This window comes from Chiloscyllium punctatum, chromosome 25 (assembly GCF_047496795.1).
Source record: "Chiloscyllium punctatum isolate Juve2018m chromosome 25, sChiPun1.3, whole genome shotgun sequence".
Taxonomy (NCBI): domain Eukaryota; kingdom Metazoa; phylum Chordata; class Chondrichthyes; order Orectolobiformes; family Hemiscylliidae; genus Chiloscyllium; species Chiloscyllium punctatum.
The window spans coordinates 73,256,160-73,276,004 of record NC_092763.1 but is presented as its reverse complement, the minus strand read 5'-3'; the positions used below and the strand labels follow the sequence as shown (position 1 = coordinate 73,276,004).

At 43.2% G+C, this 19,845-nt stretch overlaps 1 protein-coding gene across 6 annotated transcripts in view; it reads right to left on the bottom strand.

Moving 5' to 3' along the window:
- Window positions 1–19,845, bottom strand: part of npas2 (neuronal PAS domain protein 2) — a 290,102-nt gene that overhangs the window by 75,356 nt on the left and 194,901 nt on the right. For all 6 annotated transcript variants that reach the window (XM_072595560.1, XM_072595559.1, XM_072595562.1 and 3 more), the window contains 3 exons: window positions 14,798–14,946; window positions 11,341–11,432; window positions 8,275–8,364 (listed from right to left, as the gene is read on the bottom strand). In XM_072595560.1, coding sequence (XP_072451661.1) covers window positions 8,275–8,364; window positions 11,341–11,432; window positions 14,798–14,946 — 331 coding nt within the window. The remainder of the gene's footprint in view (window positions 1–8,274; window positions 8,365–11,340; window positions 11,433–14,797; window positions 14,947–19,845) is intronic.

Below are 19,845 nucleotides of genomic sequence, written 5' to 3'. Positions count from 1 at the left end.
TATCCCAGACCTAAGTTTCCAACTCAGCACCACTCTCCTGACCTGTCCATCACCTTCCCCATCTATCCACTCCACCCTCTTCTCTGACCTATCACCATTATCTTCATCTACCTATTGCATTCTCAGTTATCTTCGCCCCCAACTCCATCCCCGTCCTATTCATCTCTCAGCACCCCGGCCACAAGCCTCATTCCTGATGAAGAGCTTTTGCCCGAAACATTGATTCTCCTGCTCCTCGGATGCTGCCTGACCTGCTGTGCTTTTCCAGCACTGCACTCGAGACGCTGATCTCCAGCATCTGCAGTCCTCACTTTCTCCAAAGTTTCATAGCTGCTTATTGACGTTATTAAACTTAACATTCCACTGTGGGTGCAGAATCACTCATACACACATGCATGTACATCCACACAAACGTATGCACACACACATACTCAGACACAAACACCCACACAGAAATATATATATACACACGCATATACACACAGACTCATACACATGCAGACGCATGCGCACACACACACACACACACACACTCAGACACACACACACACACACACACACACACACACACACACACACACACACACACACACTCAGACACACACACAGACACATACACACAGGTGGAGACATATGTAGCGGCAGAATTTTTAGCATATCATTTTCCTTCTCTGGTTCAAAAACAGATTTGCACTCTGCTGCTAAAATGGAAACATATGTCCTTAGAAATGAATAAATTCAAGATTTCCATTATGCTGTGAAAATGTCAATAAAATATAAGCAAATATTATACTGCAGCAATGATTTCATTTGGCAAGGTAACTGTCGTGTAATTGAGTTACTGAAGTCACATTTTATTTCTCCAGACTTAGCCCAGTCATTGAATGTTTAAAAGAACATTGTCTTAACAGACAGGGTGAAAAACTAAGATACAAACAACACAAATTACTGGGTGCTGGACCTAATGAGATGGTGCTGATGCAATGCTTAGGTCTTAGTTTCTAAATAATAAGTTTTAGAGCAATTTCGTGCAACATGTTAAGACATGAGAACATGGGAGAATTCCCCAGGAAGCAGTACAGTGTGGGGGGTTATGCTAATAATATTGTTACTGATGGGTCCCCTCTTCACATCAGACCATTTAGGTAAGTTCTAATTCTGCATGTCTGAGCCCAAAGTGTGACTCTTTAAGATTTTTGAATATGTTAAAGATACTGCACATGTGACTTCAAATAATTCTAGCTGAGCCATTTTGTGATTTCACCTGATATTTACTTTCAAACCGGAATATTATGATATGTAAGGAGGCCAGTCAGCCCATCTTTCCTGTTTCAGTTCCATGAAGGAGCTATCCAATTAGTCCCAGACTTCCATTGTCCTCCAATTATGACTTCTCAACATGGATCCAATTCCCCTTTGAAACTGCTTCTACCACACTTTCAGACAGCGCACTCCACCATTGTTATTCCTGTCACTTGGTCAGAGCGTGAAGTGTAATTGTTAAAGTCCTAGAACTGCCTTTCAGTGGTCAGTCAAGTCAGCAGAGACCAGGGAGTGAAAGTGGAATTTATTTAAGTTCCAATATTCAATGTCTCACTGAGTCATACACCTAATAATGGAATTGGGATTTCATGGCAGTGTGTTGATGTTGTAATAGTGAAAAGAGTTAATTGATAAACTGACATAGTTAATGCTTCAATACTTAATTTCTTTAAGGAAGAATTTGTTGGGTGTGAGGTTAGGAATGAGATTTAAGGGTGAGAGAGATTGGACACAGGTGATCTACTCTGTTATACAACACTATACATCCCTGCTCTCCAATAGGTCATAACTGATTAATGAAATTTGACTGGGACTTTGCACTTGACTGACTATAGATATCAAAGAGAACTTCACAGAGATCAATTACGTGGGCTTTGGTTACAGAATTGGGCAAATCCCTCAAAGAGGTAGGAATTGTTTTATCCCTTCTTTTGGCAGATTCCAAGTTCAGAGATGTGCTGATAAGTCTGCCTAAATTACAAGAAAATACAACAAAGAAGCTGGCAGTTCAGTCCAACTAGCCAGAGCTATTTTTCTTGCTTCATAGGAGCTCCTTACATATTACCTCATCTAAATCCCATCAACATAACCTTCTAGGTGCTTATTTTAATGAATGGAATTGAATTTGAGCAACATTAAATAAAATGCAGATGCTGGAGATCTGAAATAAAAGCAGAAATGCAACAGGTGGGAAGGGAAATTGTTAATAAGATCCCAATAAGATAAAACTGTCTGGTTTCACTTCTTTTGCAAGCAGATTTTATCTCATACGTGAATTCTTGTTATCACCCATCTGTTTGCAGGACCACACATTTTGGTGATAATTTAACAATCCACCACCCAGTAATTGCTTCAATAAGATTGTAATCTGTTGTTCAGGTTATCATTCTTTAACTGGGTCTGCTTGAGTAGGTTGTTCAATAGTCTGGGGAGCAATAAATCTGATCAAATCCACTACCTATCTCATTATTCTTTTTATTGTCTTGGGAATGAATGCATTTGCTGGAACTGTGCAGCCAACCTACATCTTCCTCCAGGCTCATTTTCATCTGAGAAGCTGACTTTTTCCAGAGTTCAGGGATTTCAATCTCCTTGTTACTGATGAGCTGTACACATTCTATTAACAATCTGACTGACACCTTACACAGGCCCCCAGGTTTTCTGAGTAAACGCTGGGTGCTGTATGCTGTATAACAAATGAAGGAAACCGAAACGCATGGTGCTGGAAAAGCACAGCAGGTCAGGCAGCATCCGAGCAGCAGGAGAATCAATGTTTTGGGCATAAGCCCTTCATCAGGAATGTGAAGGGGAAGGGGGCTGAGAGGTAAATAGGGAGAGGGGGATGAGGCTTGGAGGGGAGTGGAGGGTAGCTGGGAAGGCAATAGGCAGATGCAGGTGGAGGGTGTTTATGATAGGTCGGTGTGGAGGGTGGAGCAGATAGGTAGGAGGAAGATGGACAGGTAGGACAGGTCAAAAGGGCAGTGCTGAGTTGGAGGTTTGGATCTGAGATGAGGTGTGGTGAGGGGAGATTTGGAAACTAGTGAAATCACTGTTGGTGCCCTGTGTGGCTGAAGGGTGTCCAGTGTGAGTATCCACTCACTGTACAGTCAGTGTCTCAGTTTAATCAACTAGAGCTAGATGTCAGATGTCCCACGTCAGATGCCATATCACTTGCCCCTCACTCCTCCCGAGAACATCTTGACACCAAGAACAGCTATGTAAGAATCCTACTCATTTGGCTGCAGTTCAGCCATCAACACTATTATCCCCTCGAGACTGATTACTAAACTTAGTGATCTCGGACTAAGCCCCATTCTCTGCAACTGGATCCTCAGTTTCCTGACCCACAGGCCACAATTAGTAAAGATTGGAGACAATATTTCATCGTCACTAACACTTAACACTGGAGCCCCCCCCCAGGGGTGTGTACTCAGCCTCCTACTAGACTCACTGTATACCCATGACTGCGTCGCCTTATACCAGACTAATGCCATTTACAAGTTCACTGATGACATCACCATAGTTGGTCGAATCTCAGATGGCGACAAAACAGACTACAGACAGGAGGTGGAAGACCTGGAAAAATGGTGCACTGAGAAAAACCTAGCTCTCAATGCCAGCAAGACCAAGGAACTCATTATTGACTTTCAATGGGATGATACTCATACCCCCCTCCACGTTAACAGCACAGAGGTGGAACGAGTGGAGAATGTCAATTTCCTGGGAGTGGTCATCCACAACAAGCTTTCATGGACTCTACTGGCTGCAAAGGCCCAGCAACATCTCTTCTTCCTCAGGCAGCTGAGGAAATTTGGCATTACGGCAAATTCCCTTGCCAATTTTTATAGGTGTGCAATCGAGAGCATTCTGTCTGGATGTATTACTACCTGGTATGGTAACTGTACCATTCAAGATTGGAGACAATTACAGGGAGCCGTGAACTCAGGCCGGATGATCACAAAGGTCAACCTCCCATCTACAGAATCCATCTACCAGGCCGGCTGTCAAGGAAAGGTAGAAGACAGAGGGTGGTGGTGGAGGGTTGTTTTTCAGACAGGAGGGCTGTGACCAGTGAAGTGTCACAAGGATCGGTGCTGGGTCCTCTACTTTTTCTCTTTTACATAAATAATTTGGATGCGAGCATAAGAGGTACAGTTAGTAAGTTTGCAGATGACACCAAAATTGGAGGTGTAGTGGACAGTGAAGAGGGTTAGCTCAGATTACAACAGGATCTTGACCAGAGGGGCCAATGGGCTGAGAAGTGGCAGATGGAGTTTAATTCAGATAAATGTGAGGTGCTGCATTTTGGGAAAGCAAATCTTAGCAGGACTTATGCACTTAATGGTAAGGTCCTAGGGAGTGTTGCTGAACAAAGAGACCTTGGTGTGCAGGTTCATAGCTCCTTGAAAGTGGAGTCGCAGGTAGATAGGATAGTGAAGAAGGCATTTGGTATGCTTTCCTTTATTGGTCAGAGTATTGAGTATAGGAGTTGGGAGGTCAGATGTTGCCAGGGTTGGAGGATCTGAGCTACAGGGAGAGGCTGAACAGGCTGGGGCTGTTTTCCCTGAAGCGTTGAAGGCTGAGGGGTGACCTTATAGAGGTTTACAAAATTATGAGGGGCATGGATAGGATAAATAGACAAAGTCTTTTCCCTGGGATAGGAGAGTCCAGAACTAGAGGGCATAGGTTTAGGGTGAAAGGGGAAAGATATAAAAGAGACCTAAGAGGCAACTTTTTCACGCAGAGGGTGGTACGTGTATGGAATGAGCTGCCAGAGGAAGTGGTGGAGGCTGGTACAATTGCATCATTTAAGAGGCATTTGGATGGGTATATGAATATGAAGGGTTTGGAGGGATATGGGCCGGGTGCTGGCAGGTGGGACTAGTTTGGGTTGGGATATCTGGTCGGCATGGACAGGTTGGACCGAAGGGTCTGTTTCCATGCTGTACATCTCTATGACTCTATGAAAAGCTGCCGGCATCCCTGGCAATGCTTTTCTACAACCTCTAGCACCTCTGCCATCGGGGAGAAAGTACAGAAGCCTGAACACAAGCACCAGCTGGTTTCATAACAGTTCTACCCAACTGTTGTTAGAATACGGAATGGACTCACAAACTCTTAACATTCACCTGGACCTGCGTTTTTGTTTTTGCCGCTGTTTATCTATTATTTAATTATCTATGCTACTTAACTCTGTGATCTGCCTGTATTGTTCACAAGACAAAGCTTTTCACTGTGTCTCGGTACACATGACAAAAAATTAAATTCAATTCAAATTCAATTCAGCTATGACTATGTTCACATCAGCAATTGTCTCTTCAGTGTAATCCAGCTAATTTTTTTTTAATAGATTGCTTGTCCCTTAATACTTGCTTGTAAGGACTGAAGTTAATTTTCACACTTCCTTGCTATTTCATTCCCCACCAATTTGCTGACAATGTTGTTGCCTTTATACAGTTGATATAAGAGCACAGACATGGTTGTTTGAAACAGATGCTTTGCCAGAAGACACTCAGGACTGATGATAACTTGCTTCTTCTCTGGGAATGAAGAGGAGGAGGGGGGTGGTGACAGCTGGATTCTGCAGTGGCTGAGTTGTCTGATCCTGGAGCTGAGGTCTCCAACGTGGGAAAGGTGGAAGAGAGGGGTGGCGGAGGAAACAGTTGGTGTTTGAGGAGGTGGCTTGGTGGGATACTCTGGATTCTTCTCACTGCTCCACATGCTCCACTCGGAGGCCTCAAACTGGTTGATGCCTTTGTGATGCTTCTTCACCAATTTGTGCGTTCGAGGGTAAGTGATTCCCATGTGTCAGTGGGGGATGTTGGACAATAAGAGTGTCCTTATCAGGTTACCTCTGCCGTCCTAGTGATTACTTATCATTGTGGAGGCCAGAGTGGAGCACTTGCTTAGGCAACCTTGAGTCAGGATATGGCACATCTGTTGCAACTCGTGCCTCTAGTAGGTAAGTAATATCATTGACTTCCAATTGGTTAGAATGTTCAGTATAATCAACAATTAACCATTTTCCATCCACGTGCAGTGACAGGCTCATTCATTAACTGCCGACCTCAGCTTTCCATCCATTCAGAGTTGCACTCTCTGTTGGAATCTGAATTGTTGAGAAATGTTAGAGAGTGTGCAGAGGAGATTTACATGAAGCTATTTGGGCTGGTGGGTCTGAGCCATGAGGTAAATTTGGGTAGGCTGGGGCTGTTTGCATTGGAGCAGTGGAGATTCAGAAGGGATCTGATAGAGGTGTGTAAGATTATGTGAGACATAGGGAGGAAGAATAGAAAGGCACCTTTCCCATTAGTTAAGGAATGAATAACCACAGGACATAGATTTGAGGTAAATGTTACAACATTTAGAGGAGAGCTGAGGAAAGGTTTTTTTTCATTCAGAGGGTGGTAGAAGTCTGGACCTCATTTCCTGAAAGAGTACTTGAGTTGGAACCTCTTGGAGTTTAAGGAGTATTTAGATATTTATTTTTATTGCTATAGCTCCCCATGGCTATGGGCCCAAAGACAGAAAATGGGATTAGTTTGGCTCAATGTTTGTTGACTGGTGCAGACACAATGGGTTGAATGACCATCTTTTGTTTTATAAACATCTAAGAGTTTATGAGTTAGATTGATCTTCTGGAAATGATGACCTGAAAATTAGGTGCTGGCTTATTTGATGTAGTTATATACAAGGTTTGTGAAGGTTTGTAGCTCAGGTTGAGGCTTAGGGTGTAGGTTTGCTCGCTGAGCTGTAGGTTTGATATCCAGACGTTTCATTACCTGGCTAGGTACCTGATTTCATTACCTGGCGACCTCCAAGTGAAGCGAAGCTGTTGTCTCCTGCTTTCTATTTATATCTTTCTCCTGGATGGGGTTCCTGGAGTTTGTGGTGATGTCATTTCCTGTTCGTTTTCTGAGGGGTTGATAGATGGCATCTAGATCTATGCGTTTGTTTATGGCGTTGTGGTTGGAGTGCCAGGCCTCTAGGAATTCTCTGGCATGTCTTTGCTTAGCCTGTCCCAGGATAGATGTGTTGTCCCAGTCGAAATGGTGTTTTTTTTCATCCGTGTGTAGGGCTATGAGGGAGAGAGGGTCAAGTCTTTTTCTGGCTAGCTGATGTTTGTGTATCCTGGTGGCTAACTTTCTTCCTGTTTGTCCTACGTAGTGTTTGTGGCAGTCCATACATGGAATTTTGTAGATGATGTTGGTTTTGTCCATGGGTTGTACTGGGTCTTTTAAGTTTGTTAGTTTTTGTTTGAGAGTGTTGGTGGGTTTGTTTGCTACTAGGATTCCGAGGGGTCTCAGTAGTCTGGCGGTCGTTTCTGAAACTTCTTTGATGTATGGTAAGGTGGTTAGGGTTTCTGGCTGTGTTTGGTCTGCTTGTCGTCTTCTTGAGGAATCTGCACACTATTATTTGAGTATCCGTTCTTCTTGAATATGTTGAATATGTTGGCACTCCAACCACAACGCCATAAACAAACGCTTAGATCTAGATGCCATCTATCAACCCCTCAGAAAATGAACAGGAAATGACATCACCACAAACCCCAGGAACCCCATCCAGGAGAAAGATATAAATAGAAAGCAGAAGACAACAGTTTCTTCACTTGGAGGTTGCCACTGATGATGTTACCGAGTCAGGTAATGAAACGTCTGGATATTAAACCTACTACAGCTCAGCGAGCAAACCTACACCCTAGATGTAGTTATATATCAAACTGAATGCTGTGGAATTTTAAATCAGTGTTTTTTTTCCTCAAACTGAAAGTTTCTGCGCTACTTAAAACCATTTGGTTAAGATCCTGTATTTACTACTTTTTGAATTTCTTACGGAAGTTAAAATAAATTAGCATTAAAAATGGAAAGTTATGTATTTCAGTCCAAGACAATTAATGTTGGAAAACCTCAAGGTGGAAATATTCAAGGGAGCAATCAAAAGCATATCAGCAACATTAAGAAAATTATGAATGAATCGCTTAGGGTTTCAGTCAAAGCTGTGGAACAAAGAATTCTCACAGTTGAAAGAACGTCCACCTTGACTGTAATTGCTCAATGCAGTCTATTCACATCTACAGAATAAAGCACATTTACAGGAAAAACACCAGCTGGTCAAAGTCAATTTGCATTCTGCTTTGTCTCCTGTGACCTTACAGGTTCTCCCTTATCCAAACTGTACAAGATTATAAATGCAAAAAGAGGGAACCTCACCGAATAATTCTGTAATGCTTACCGGTAAATGTCCGAGCAATGAAGAAACACTGTCGGAGATATAAATAATGTTTCCGTCAGCGGTAAGTGCAATAAGAAACCCATCTAAAGCCTAAATTGAAACAAAATAAAAAAAAGTGTTAAAACACCACCCAAGTGACATTTACATTTCTTTCTGCTTATGAGCAAGTGAGGCAAATTTAAGAACACTACACCAGCAAATGCGAAATTGCCCGTAGTATTAGGTGAAGGGGTAAACGTAGGGGAATAGGTCTGGGTGGGTTGCTCTTCGGAGGGTCAGTGTGGACTTGTTGGGCCAAAGGGCCTGTTTCCACACTGTACTAATCTAATCTAATCTAAAATGTCTGGATGGCGGAATAACACAAGCAGAAGAAATAGGTCAATTATACCTCGATATCTGTGCCCATGTTTTTTTAGATTGGATTAGATTACTTTACTTATACTTATCTGATAACTTATACTTGATCAGCCAACTGCGTGACATTCAAAAAAAGGGGGTTTGTCATGTTTAAAAGTCTCCTAACTAAGCTACTGTCAGATCTACCCATATAGAACTTCCTTTCCCCTCACTAATCCACAAAAATGCATCCTAATTACTGAAATTCAGTTATTTTAGCTGCAGATTGGCACAGCTAAAGATTGGGGACCCTAATGCGTATACAAAGGGGTTGCTGCAGTTTAAGCAGCTAAAACAATGTAGTGTTAAACATCAAAAAGCATGGCACACTCTAGTAAGTTTTGTGCTGTTTGTCCCAATAGGAATAGCCTACCTGTTAAGACATCGGTTTGCATGGTTATCTAGCAGCAGTTGGAAGTATCTCAAACTTGAGTTAGAGATCTTTCTTGGCAGACTGCATTAATGTTCACCAAAATATTAAAATTCACACAGCACCAGGTTTATTTGGAAGTGCTAGCTTTTAGAGCACTGCTCCTTCATCAGGTAGCTGTGGAGGAGGATCATAAGACACAGAATTTAGAGCAAAAGATTACAGTGTCATGCAACTGAAAGGATATATTGAACAAGCCCAGCTCCCTGTTAAGTTTTCATCTTTTAGAATAATCTAGGTTTGTTCAACATATTCTTTCAGTTGCATGACATTGTAATCTTTTGCTATAAATTCTGTGTCTTATGATCCTACTCCACAGCTACCTGATGAAGGAGCAGCGCTCCGAAAGCTAGTGCTTCCAAATAAACCTGTTGGACTATAACCTGGTGTTGTGTGATTTTTAACATTGTCCACCCCAGTCCAATACCAGTATCTGCACATCATTGCCACCAAAATATTGTCAGACTTGACTGCTTCAGATTCAGAATGATCAAGACTTTAATGTTGTGGGGTTTGGTTTCAATCTTCAACTCATTAGCCAACAAATCATCTTAGAACTGTGTTGTATTTAAATGCACTCACATTTAACTGTGAATATACTAAGAAGTGTTCATGTTGAAATGCATACATGTGTGGCTGCTCGCACAGACAGATCTCCACTTTGTTTAACTGCTTTAAACAGATATAATCCATTGTGGCCACTTCTCTGCTGTCTACAGCAGAGATGCATCATTGATCTGGAAATCAGCACATTGCAATAAAATTGGTCATATTTAACAACATGCAATTCATGGCTTTTGCTTATGAACCAATTCCTAATCATATTAACGTTACTAAAATTACTGAGGAAAGTTATTTAATAAAGTTATTATTTAGTAATGCTGGAATTCTGCAATGTGCAGGTAAAAACTGCACCATGATTAATGAACTATTTCACAGGTATGCATGCTCGATGTTCCCAGCTAAAATTAATTTAAAGGTAAGCGGATGTTTACAGCTGGTGACCGCAACTGTCTTGGGTCAGTAGCCAGGGGAAAATGTCCAACCTTCTCAGACTGATGCTTGGTATTTAACGTATCTGAAAAACATCAAAAGTTTAATCACTAATTTCCCCTTGCTTGACTTGCAGACCGGTTAACTAAATGTTTTCTTTTCGTAATTATAATTAACATGACTTTGGAATGTAACTTACTGATGCAACCGCACTTTGGAATGCTGTGAGAATGTAATAATTGTATTGTAAACGGACAGGGAAGCATTCGATATTCATTAATTATTAGAATGCTACAGCACTGTAGCACACTTTATTCATTATTGTAGTACTATCTAAAAATCTTACTAATGTATACAATTATGATATAGTCCAAATTATATAATAGTACTGCGCTGCAAGTTGCTCATTTTATTAATCATCCTCAGTTTATTCTGTTACTAAGGCCTATCTTTATTGGCCAATCATAGTTGGCTTTGTAGTTTTAAGCTTTTTCTTCTTGCAGTTGATGTAGTGGAAACATTCCAATACTACAGTCAAGAGTTGACTAATCATCACTTTTTTACCAGCGAGTTAGACTTTAGAAAGAAGGAGCTGCTGGCTGACCATTCGTTTCAGCACTGACGTGAGACATAAAGAACGAAAGCTACGTTCTATTTGACAGTACCGTAGGGAATAAGCAGTAGAATTGTCATTTTACTAGAGGAGTAATCCTGAATTAAAAATCCACCAAATCTCACAACCTTCTGTGTCTAGCATAGAAGGAAAAACAATAGTACTATTCATGAATGAGACATTCTTGTCTGACCTCTGTACTTCAAAATGGAGGACTAATATCTTCATGACTAAGTATTTTGGTTTTCACTCTGAGAATTCAGTTACCCTTACAAAATCTGGAATGAAAAAGTCTAGCATCAGTGAAGGTGATCATGGTGGATTTGTTATAAAAATCCTATCTGCTATTTGGGGCATAAAGTCTCCCGTCCTCACCCAGTAGTGTTAACTGCATTCTGATATGGCCCCAGTTGTACTCAGGAAAGTAACACACTCCCACCTTCCCCAGGGCAGTTAAAGATGGATAATAAATGCTGATTTTGCTCGCAATGCCCATATCCTGTGAATGAATGCAATAATTCTGATTGATCCATTTTTCATATTGGTGCTGCATTCCAATCCCCAGCTCTGGGAAATTATATGGCCTCTGCCTTGGAGGCTAGTGATTGCATTGTACTGAAGAGATTTTATTTACCTCCAACATCAACTGTGTGAACTCTTCATTACTAAGAAAAGAAGGCTTCCAATCCTGCCTGATCTCACAAGCGTCCGTCTGGGCTGAGAGCTCTGAAAGGGAACACAGGTCTGATATAACAGGCTATTTCATGAATAAGCAGGTCTGGGAGCTGATTTAAACTTCATTTTCAAAGCAACCTACATAACCGGCATGACGATGATTGTCAAACTAGACTAATCTGGATTCGGATGGGAAGGAATCTGGGCGGAATTCTGCCTGATGACCAGAGCGTCTACTTTATGATTGAATCAGATAAATTCAACATGGAGAAATTGGATACATGTTTGAAGAGTTTTGAAAGTAAAAGGAGATGGAGAATGGGACTTTACTGAGGTGTGTAGGATTACGATGGCCTTGGACAGGGCGTACAGAAAGCTGCTGTTTCCCTTAGTATAAGGATCAATAATAAGGGGGCATCATTTTAGGTGAAAGGCAGGAGGTTTAAAGGGGATTTGAAGAAAATGGTTTTCATCCAGAGGGTAGTGGGAATCTTACTGGGAGGGTAGTAGACGCAAGAAACCTCACAACCTTTAACAGCTACATGGATGAACTCTTGAAATGCCATAACACACGAGGCTGTGGGCCAAATGCTGAGAAGTGGGAAAATAGGTGGGTGGGTGCAGACACAATGGGCTGAAGGGCCTCTTAAGTACTAGATGACTCTATGAGTCTTTGGGACAGGTACTGGATAAGGAATGTGAGTTGTGTAGAGGAGTCGAGAGTGGGGCGCTGGTAAAGCACAGCAGGTCAGGCAGCATCCAACGAGCAAGAGAATCGACGTTTCGGGCAAGAGCCCTTCATCAGCCCACCTCCTGCTCCTCAGATGCTGCCTGACCTGTTGTGTTTTTCCAGCACCCCAATCTTGACTCTGATCTCTAGTATCTGCACTCCTCACTTTCTCTACTTGTGTAGAGGAGCCCATGCTGGTTAATCGAGGAAGCCTGGTTCAGAATTGACAGTGTTTCACCCATAAAATAACAAAATAGGAGGTGAATAGTATGTGGCCTCTCAAAATTGTTCCATCAATAAGTAGGATCATGACTGATCTTTTACATCAGTTCCACTGCCCGATTTCCAGATTCCTTTATTCCCTCAGTGCCAAAAATGCACTGATCCCAGTCTGGAATATATTAAATCTTGGATAACAAGACTTAGTGGCCAAGCTACATAATGAAGCAAAATAGATGTTTCAAGCTGATTCACAAAGTGGTCAGAGCTACTGCGAGAGCTTCGGAAAATGCTGTCAATCTTCTGAAAAGGAAAAGGTCATTATTAAGTTGAATTGAATTATTAAGAGTTAAGAATTCTCCAAAATTGAATAGCTGCTTTATAAGAAGCTGGTAGGTGACTGACCTTGTAAAAGTTGCCTTGCTATAACAACTCTTTGCTTTCTAGTTTGTTGTGAAAGCTCTAAACGTTTCAACAGTAGGGAATTGATCCGAACAGCAAGTCACTAATAGCATGGGTGTGAATATCATAGATCTCATGGAATACATGAAGAACAAACCATTTGGATACAGAAATGGCTCAAAGGTAGAAGACAGAGGGTGGTGGTGGAGGAGGATTGCTTTTCAGACTGGAGGCCTGTGATCAGTGGAGTGCCACAAGGATCAGTGCTGGGTCCACTGCTTTTCGTCATTTATATAAATGATTTGAATGTGAACATAGGAGGTTTAGTTCATAAGTTTGCAGATGACACCAAAATTGGATGTGTAAATGGCAGCAAAGAAGGTTACCTCAGAGTACAATCGGATCTTAATCAGATGGGCAAATGGGCTGAGGAGTGGCAGATGGAGTTTAATTTAGATAAATACAAGCTGCTGCATTTTTGGAAAAGCAAATCAGAGCAGGACTTATGCACTTAATGGTAAGGTCCCAGGGAGTGTTGCTGAACAAAGAGACCTGGAGTGCAGCTTCATACCTCCTTGAAAGTAGAGTCGCAGGTAAAAAAGACAGTGAAGAAGGTGATTGGTCATCTGATCCCCTCCCTATCAGAAGGATGTTGTGAAACTTGAAAGGGTTCAGAAAGGATTTACAAGGGTGTTCCCAGGGTTGGAGGATTTGAACTATAAGGAGAGGCTGAATAGGCTGGGGCTATTTTTCCTGGGGTGGGTCAGAGGCTAAGAGGTTATCTTATACAGGTTTGTACAATCATGAGGGGCAAGGTCTTTTCCCTGGGGTGGGGCAGTTCAGAACTAGAGGGCATAGGTTTAGGGTGAGAGGGCGAAGATATAAAATGGACCAAAGGGAAAACTTTTTCACACAGAAGGTGATGCGTGTATGGAATGAGCTGCCAGAGGAAGTGTGGAGGCTGGTATAATAACAGCGTTTAAAAGGCATCAGATGTGTATATGAAGAAGAAGGTTTGGAGGGATATGGGCTAGGTGCTGGCAAATGAGACTAGATTAGGTTAGGATATCTGGACAGCATTAACGAGTTGGACTGAAGGGTCCGTATCCATGCTGTACATCTATATCACTCTATGTTGCTCAATGCAATTTACTGCAAAGGGTTTTGTGGCTCAGTGGTAGTATCCCTACTTATGGATCAGAAAGTCCAGGCTGAAGTCCCACCTGCCCCAGAGGTATGATATAACTGAACAGGATGATTAAAATAACCATAAAGAATGAGTAAGGTATCCTTGAGGTCTGGCCATTGGTTTTTGAATTATGTTATGGACCAGACCAAACTCCCTCAAAATATATTGAGAAGATAGCCTCGACTCTAACTTTTTCTTATCTTAAAGGCAAGTGCCAAGCATTGGGTTCTTGATGCAATTCAATTGGTCAGACTACCAGATTTGAAGCAAAACACACTTTACTTATAAACTATAATAAAAATGCAGCAAAAGAAAGAAGCAATTGGGATAACTTAATTCTATTGAAAAACTTAACAGAATACTAGATTATTTTACTACTAAACAATATAGTAACATCTCATAAACACTCCTTCGATGAAGGCAAGTTAAGAAAACTGGGTTGTCGCACAGGCGATTCTCTAGTCGGAGGAAAACATCAAGAGAAATCTCTGAACAAGAGTGAGTAGCAGGGAAAGATATACTACAGCTTCCACCCAGCTTCAGGATCCCAGCAACAACTGCTTCTGAAAACTAAAAATTAAAACTCTGTTTTTGTGGGAGCTTGACCCCACCCATTCAGGCTGCTTATATTGTTCCTACCTTTTACAAAAAAAACCAAGGCCTCTCAAGTTGCTTACTTTATAGGATTCAAATATTCAGCTCTCACTTCTGTCTTAAAACCTAATTTTAAAAAAAGAACAAAATACACTTCTTAAAGCAATAGGATCATCACAATCACAACAAAACTGGAATTCCAGTGAAGAAAATTCCCAATGTCAAACAAGGCCAAGCATTGTTTTGCATTATAAACCCTGGTCAGATTATCTATACTCTTACCTTTTTGTTTCTGTAAAAAATCAATTGTCCTTTGCAGCACAGTCGACTTGTCCATCTTGTGTGTGGAGCCCTGCAGCATGGTACTAAGTTCCTTGATAAGTATATTAAACTGGTCCCTTCGTTTCTTCTCTGATTTGTTTCGTGAAGCCCTTTGATGAGAAGGATATCATTTAGGTCCTTAGCTAAGATTTATGAATCCAATAAGACACAAGCAAACACACATACATGTGATTGATGAGCTGAATATGTGAAAATTTATCTGAAAATAATCTTGCAAACAGGAAAAGGATGATCAAAAACTTGCACTCCTCAGGGATACAATCACCTACGCGCAGGACAGAGGGTTGGACACCTGCCTGATCAGCCTGGACCAGGAGAAAGCCTTTGACAGGATATCACACACGTATATGAGAGATGATCTCTCGAAAATGGGCTTTGGGGAGGGAATCTGCAATTGGATCAGACTGCTCTACACCAACATTGTCAGTGCAGTCTCAATCAATGGGTGGGAATCAGATAACTTCCCAGTCAGATCTGGAGTCAGGCAGGGCTGCCCTCTCTCTCCTGCCTTGTTTGTGTGCTGCATGGAGCCATTTGCTGAGTCCATCAGGAGGGATGCGAGCCTGAGAGGAGTGACTATTCCTGGCAGCAGGGGCCTGCAGGTTAAGGCCTCCCTGTACATGGATGACATCGCTGTTTTCTGCTCAGATCCGCTGTCCGTGCACAGACTCATATGCATATGTGACCAGTTTGAACGGGCCTCGGGGGCCAAGATAAACCGAGGCAAGAGAGAGGCCATGCTCTTCGGGAACTGGGCTGACCAATCCTCAATCCCCTTCACAGTCAGGACCGACCACCTGAAGGTGCTGGGTATGTGGTTCTGGGGGGCTGGGGCGTGCGCCAAGTTTTGGGAGGGGCGTATCAGCAAAGTGAGGCAGAAACTGGGCAGATGGAAGCTACGGTCGCTCTCCATCGTGGGAAAAAACCTGGTTATCAGGTGTGAGGCACTGTCAATGCTATTATACGTGGCACAGGTCTGGCCTATTCCCAGAACCTGTGCCGCTGCAGTCACCCGGGCCATCTTCCAGTTTATATGGAGATCAAAGATGGTCCGGGTCCAAAGGGACTCGTTGTACAAAGATCTGGGCAACAGGGGAAAAAATACACCCAATGCCACCCTCACCCTGATGGCCACCTTTGTGTGTGGCTGCATCAAGCTGTGCATTGATCCCCGGTACGCAAACACCAAGTGTCACTACGTACTGAGGTTCTACCTGTCCCTGGTGTTGCGAAGGATGGGCCTGGCCTCGCTGCCGCGGAATGCTCCGAGTAGTTGGACCGTTCCGTATCACCTGTCCTTCGTGGAGAAGTTTATTAAGGAAAACACCTTTAACCACAAATCCATCAGGAAGTGGTCAGCACGTAGTGTCCTTGAGACCCTTCGGGAAAAGGAGAGGGTGGATCCTGTCGAGCGGTTCCCTGAGCAGACTGTCAAAGCCATTTGGCAGAATGCCTCATTGCCAGAACTTTCCAACAAGCACCAAGACATGGTTTGGCTGGTGGTGAGAAGGGCTCTGCCTGTGAGATCCTTTATGCATGCCTGGACTCTCTGCCGCACCGCACGCTGCCCTCGAAGCAGCTGCGGAGAGGGGACGAGACTGTCACACACCTCCTTCTGGAATGTGCCTTTGCAGAAGAAGTCTGGAGAGGAATGCAGTGTTGTTTGTCGAGGTTCGTCCCGAGCCGCGCCGTGACGCGGGACTCCGTGTTCTACGGCCTGTTCCTCGGGACGCACACCAAGACGAACATCAACTGTGCCTGGAGGATCATCAACTCGGTGAAGAATGCTCTGTTGATCTTCCAGCTGAAGGAGTTGACCCCGACTGAGTGTTGCAGACTGGCACATTCCAAGGTCCAGCACTACATGTTGAGGGACACGTTGAAGCTTGGGGCAGCTGCCGCCAAGGCATGGTGGGGAAACACCACCGTATAACATCAGCCTGCCTAAGAAGAACAGGGGGCCCACGCAGTCTTTTGGGCTCTGCTGACGCCTCAGCTAAATATATGGATATATGATTGATAAATGTACAGACCTGTACATACAAATGATAAATTCTGATCTCCGTATGCAAATGTTTACGTATGTATAGCATGACCAACTGTACAGATCATCAAATTATTTTATGAATAAAGTATATTTTTGAAATTAAAAAAAAGTGTACTCCCTGCAGGATTTCCCTGGGGCAGGCTATTTCGACGTGACCTTCAGGAGTGTGAAGAATTGCGAGCAGCTCCTGAAGGTCTTCAAGGAGAAGGAAGGGGAACCTCTGTTCTCCATCTTGTCAGTGGTCCCGTTGTGTGTGCTTCCTGCGCAGAGGAGTTGGTTTGTTACAATCCAGATGTACAACCCTCACGTCCCAGCAGCAGATGTCGTGACCTTCCTGAGAAGATACGTCCAGGTCGAGGGAGAAAGTACCGATGTGGTCGATCCTTTTGGGATCTGGACCAGCAAGCGGCAGGTCAGGGTAACCCTGAGGGTCGATGCCAGTGGGAACATCCTCCACCCACCCTCCAGCTTTGCTATCAGAGGAAGCAGAGGTTACCTGACATACGCAGGGCAGCCGAAAGTGTGCCGAACCTGCGGGAGGTCAGGCCACATAGCGGCACATTGTAAGGTGACCGTCTGCCGAAACTGCAAGCAGGAAGGCCACCTGACCAAGGAATGTAAGGAGGCCAAGAACTGTAATCTGTGCGGAGAGGCGGGCTACATGTACAAGGCCTGCCCAAGACGAGGGGCCACCACCTACGCACAGATGGCCGGAGATGGCAACACGAGCCGTGGACCGCCAAAGGCCAGCAAGGTACCGCAAACCAGCACAGGAACGGGGTCTGGAGGCACCCAGAAGGAAGGGCATGTTGTAACGGAGCAGACGGCAGCGCGGAGGTGCAGCAGCCGATCCAAGCTCCTTCAAAACAGACGGAGGAAATGGAATAGGAGGGATCAAAGGAGGCAGAGGATTGGATTATTGTCAAAAGCAGATAAAAACAATGACTGCAGATGCTGGAAACCAGATTCTGGATTAGTGGTGCTGGAAGAGCACAGCACCAGCATCACTAATCCAGATTACTGTCAAAAGCAGGAAGAGGAAACCTCGCCAGGCCCCCAAAGCCACCCAGCAAAGGGGGAAGTGACACCTACACGACGAGGATACAGGCAGCTCTTCCGACTGTGAGGATAGACGCAAGTTGGACCATTCCAAATCATCAGCCTGTGAGATCCTTTATGCACGCCCGGACTCTCAGCCCCACCGCACACTGCCCTCGAAGCGGCTGTGGGGGGGAGGAGACTGTCACACACCTCCTTCTGGAATGTGCCTTCACAGAAGAAGTCTGGAGAGGAATGCAGTGGTGTTTGTTGAGGTTTGTCCCGAGAGCGCTGTGACGCGGGACTCTGTGCTCTACATTCCAATGTCCAGGACTACGTGTTGAGGGATGCGCTGAAGCTTGGGGCAGCTGTCGCCAAGGCGCGGTGGGGAAAGACCACCGTGTAACATCTGCCTGCCTAAGAAGAACAGGGAGCCCACGCAGTCACTTGGGCTCTGCTAACGCCTCAGAAGAGCTGGATAGTAATTGTACAGACTTGTACATAGGAAAAATAAATTTCGGTGTCTGTATGTAAAGCAATGCAATGTGTGCACAAGAATGGCATGACCAATTGTATAGAGATCCAAATAATTTTATGAATAAAGTATATTTTTGAAATAAAAAAAAATTCTGGTCAGAGTTCATATTTAAGTCAATGATCATTCATCTGAACTGCTTAAAGTTAGAAATGTACAGTTTTTGAACTAATGAAATAAGTAAGGGACCAAGAAGAAGAATGTAATAGAGAGATGTTTCATGGCCAGCATGGATTTGAAGGGATGAAGGGCCTCTTTCCACTAAAATAAAGCAAAGAACTGTGGATGCTGGAAATCTGAACAAAAACAGAAATTACTAAAGAAAGTCAACAAGTCTAGCAGCAGTTATGGGAAGAAAGTAGAGTCAACATTTTGAATCCAGTGACTTTTCATCAGAACACACCTAATCACATTGTAAAAACTCTGGCTCTTTGACAGGAAGAACAAATGGAATTTCTGTGATGGGGTACATGTTGAGAGAAATTAATTGAACAAAAAGGCAAGGGGAGCAATGGGCAAAGTAAAGATGTGTCCAGATGAGCTGAATAGCAGCTCGTGAATGCAACAGGAAGGGACAAAGAAAGAAAAAAGAAGACAAGATCAATCCAACAAAAAGCAATGCATAGAACAGGATGAAGGCAGAGGTTGTGATCCAAAATGGTGGAACTTAGTGCTGAGTCCAGCCGGCTATACGGTATCAAGTCAAAAGATGAGGTGTTATTCTTTGAGCTCGTGATGAGTTTGACTGGAACACTGTTGCAGGACAAGGACTGAAAGTGTGGAAGCAAGGTGGAAAATTAAATGTCACCAACTGGAAGCTCAGGCTCATGCTTCCATTAATGCAGTGTTTTGACACAAGCTGCTTCCTGGCTGAATCCCACATTGAAGTCACAGTCACAGCATCCATCTCCATGAATTTGCTGGAAATGTTGTCTCTCAAGCCACCATTTAAATCCTACACTGAACTTTTTGTTCTCTATCTGAAGAGAACAGTGAAACTCTCCAGTCACAGCAAACAACAATGTAGGCAGTTAGGACAGAATTATATCAATGAACCCCCAAAAAAGTAACTCAGCAGTACAAATTAATTTGCTGACTTCCTTTACCATTTCTCATAGGCTTCCGAGTATCAAGGGCATCTGGGTCCTTTTCCAAATAGACCAATCAAAGCTCAATGGTGTTAAGGAATTAACTCAATTGATACAGAATTTGTAAAGTTTGAATTAACGCAAAATTCGAAGTGTTAGGATTTAAAATAGCTAATGCAGAATTTGAATCTTTGCCAGAAACAAAATGGTAATCAACACTGTACCCAGCCCAGATTTACTTTCTGTGAAGTAAGACCTTGAGACTACAAAAGACACGCAC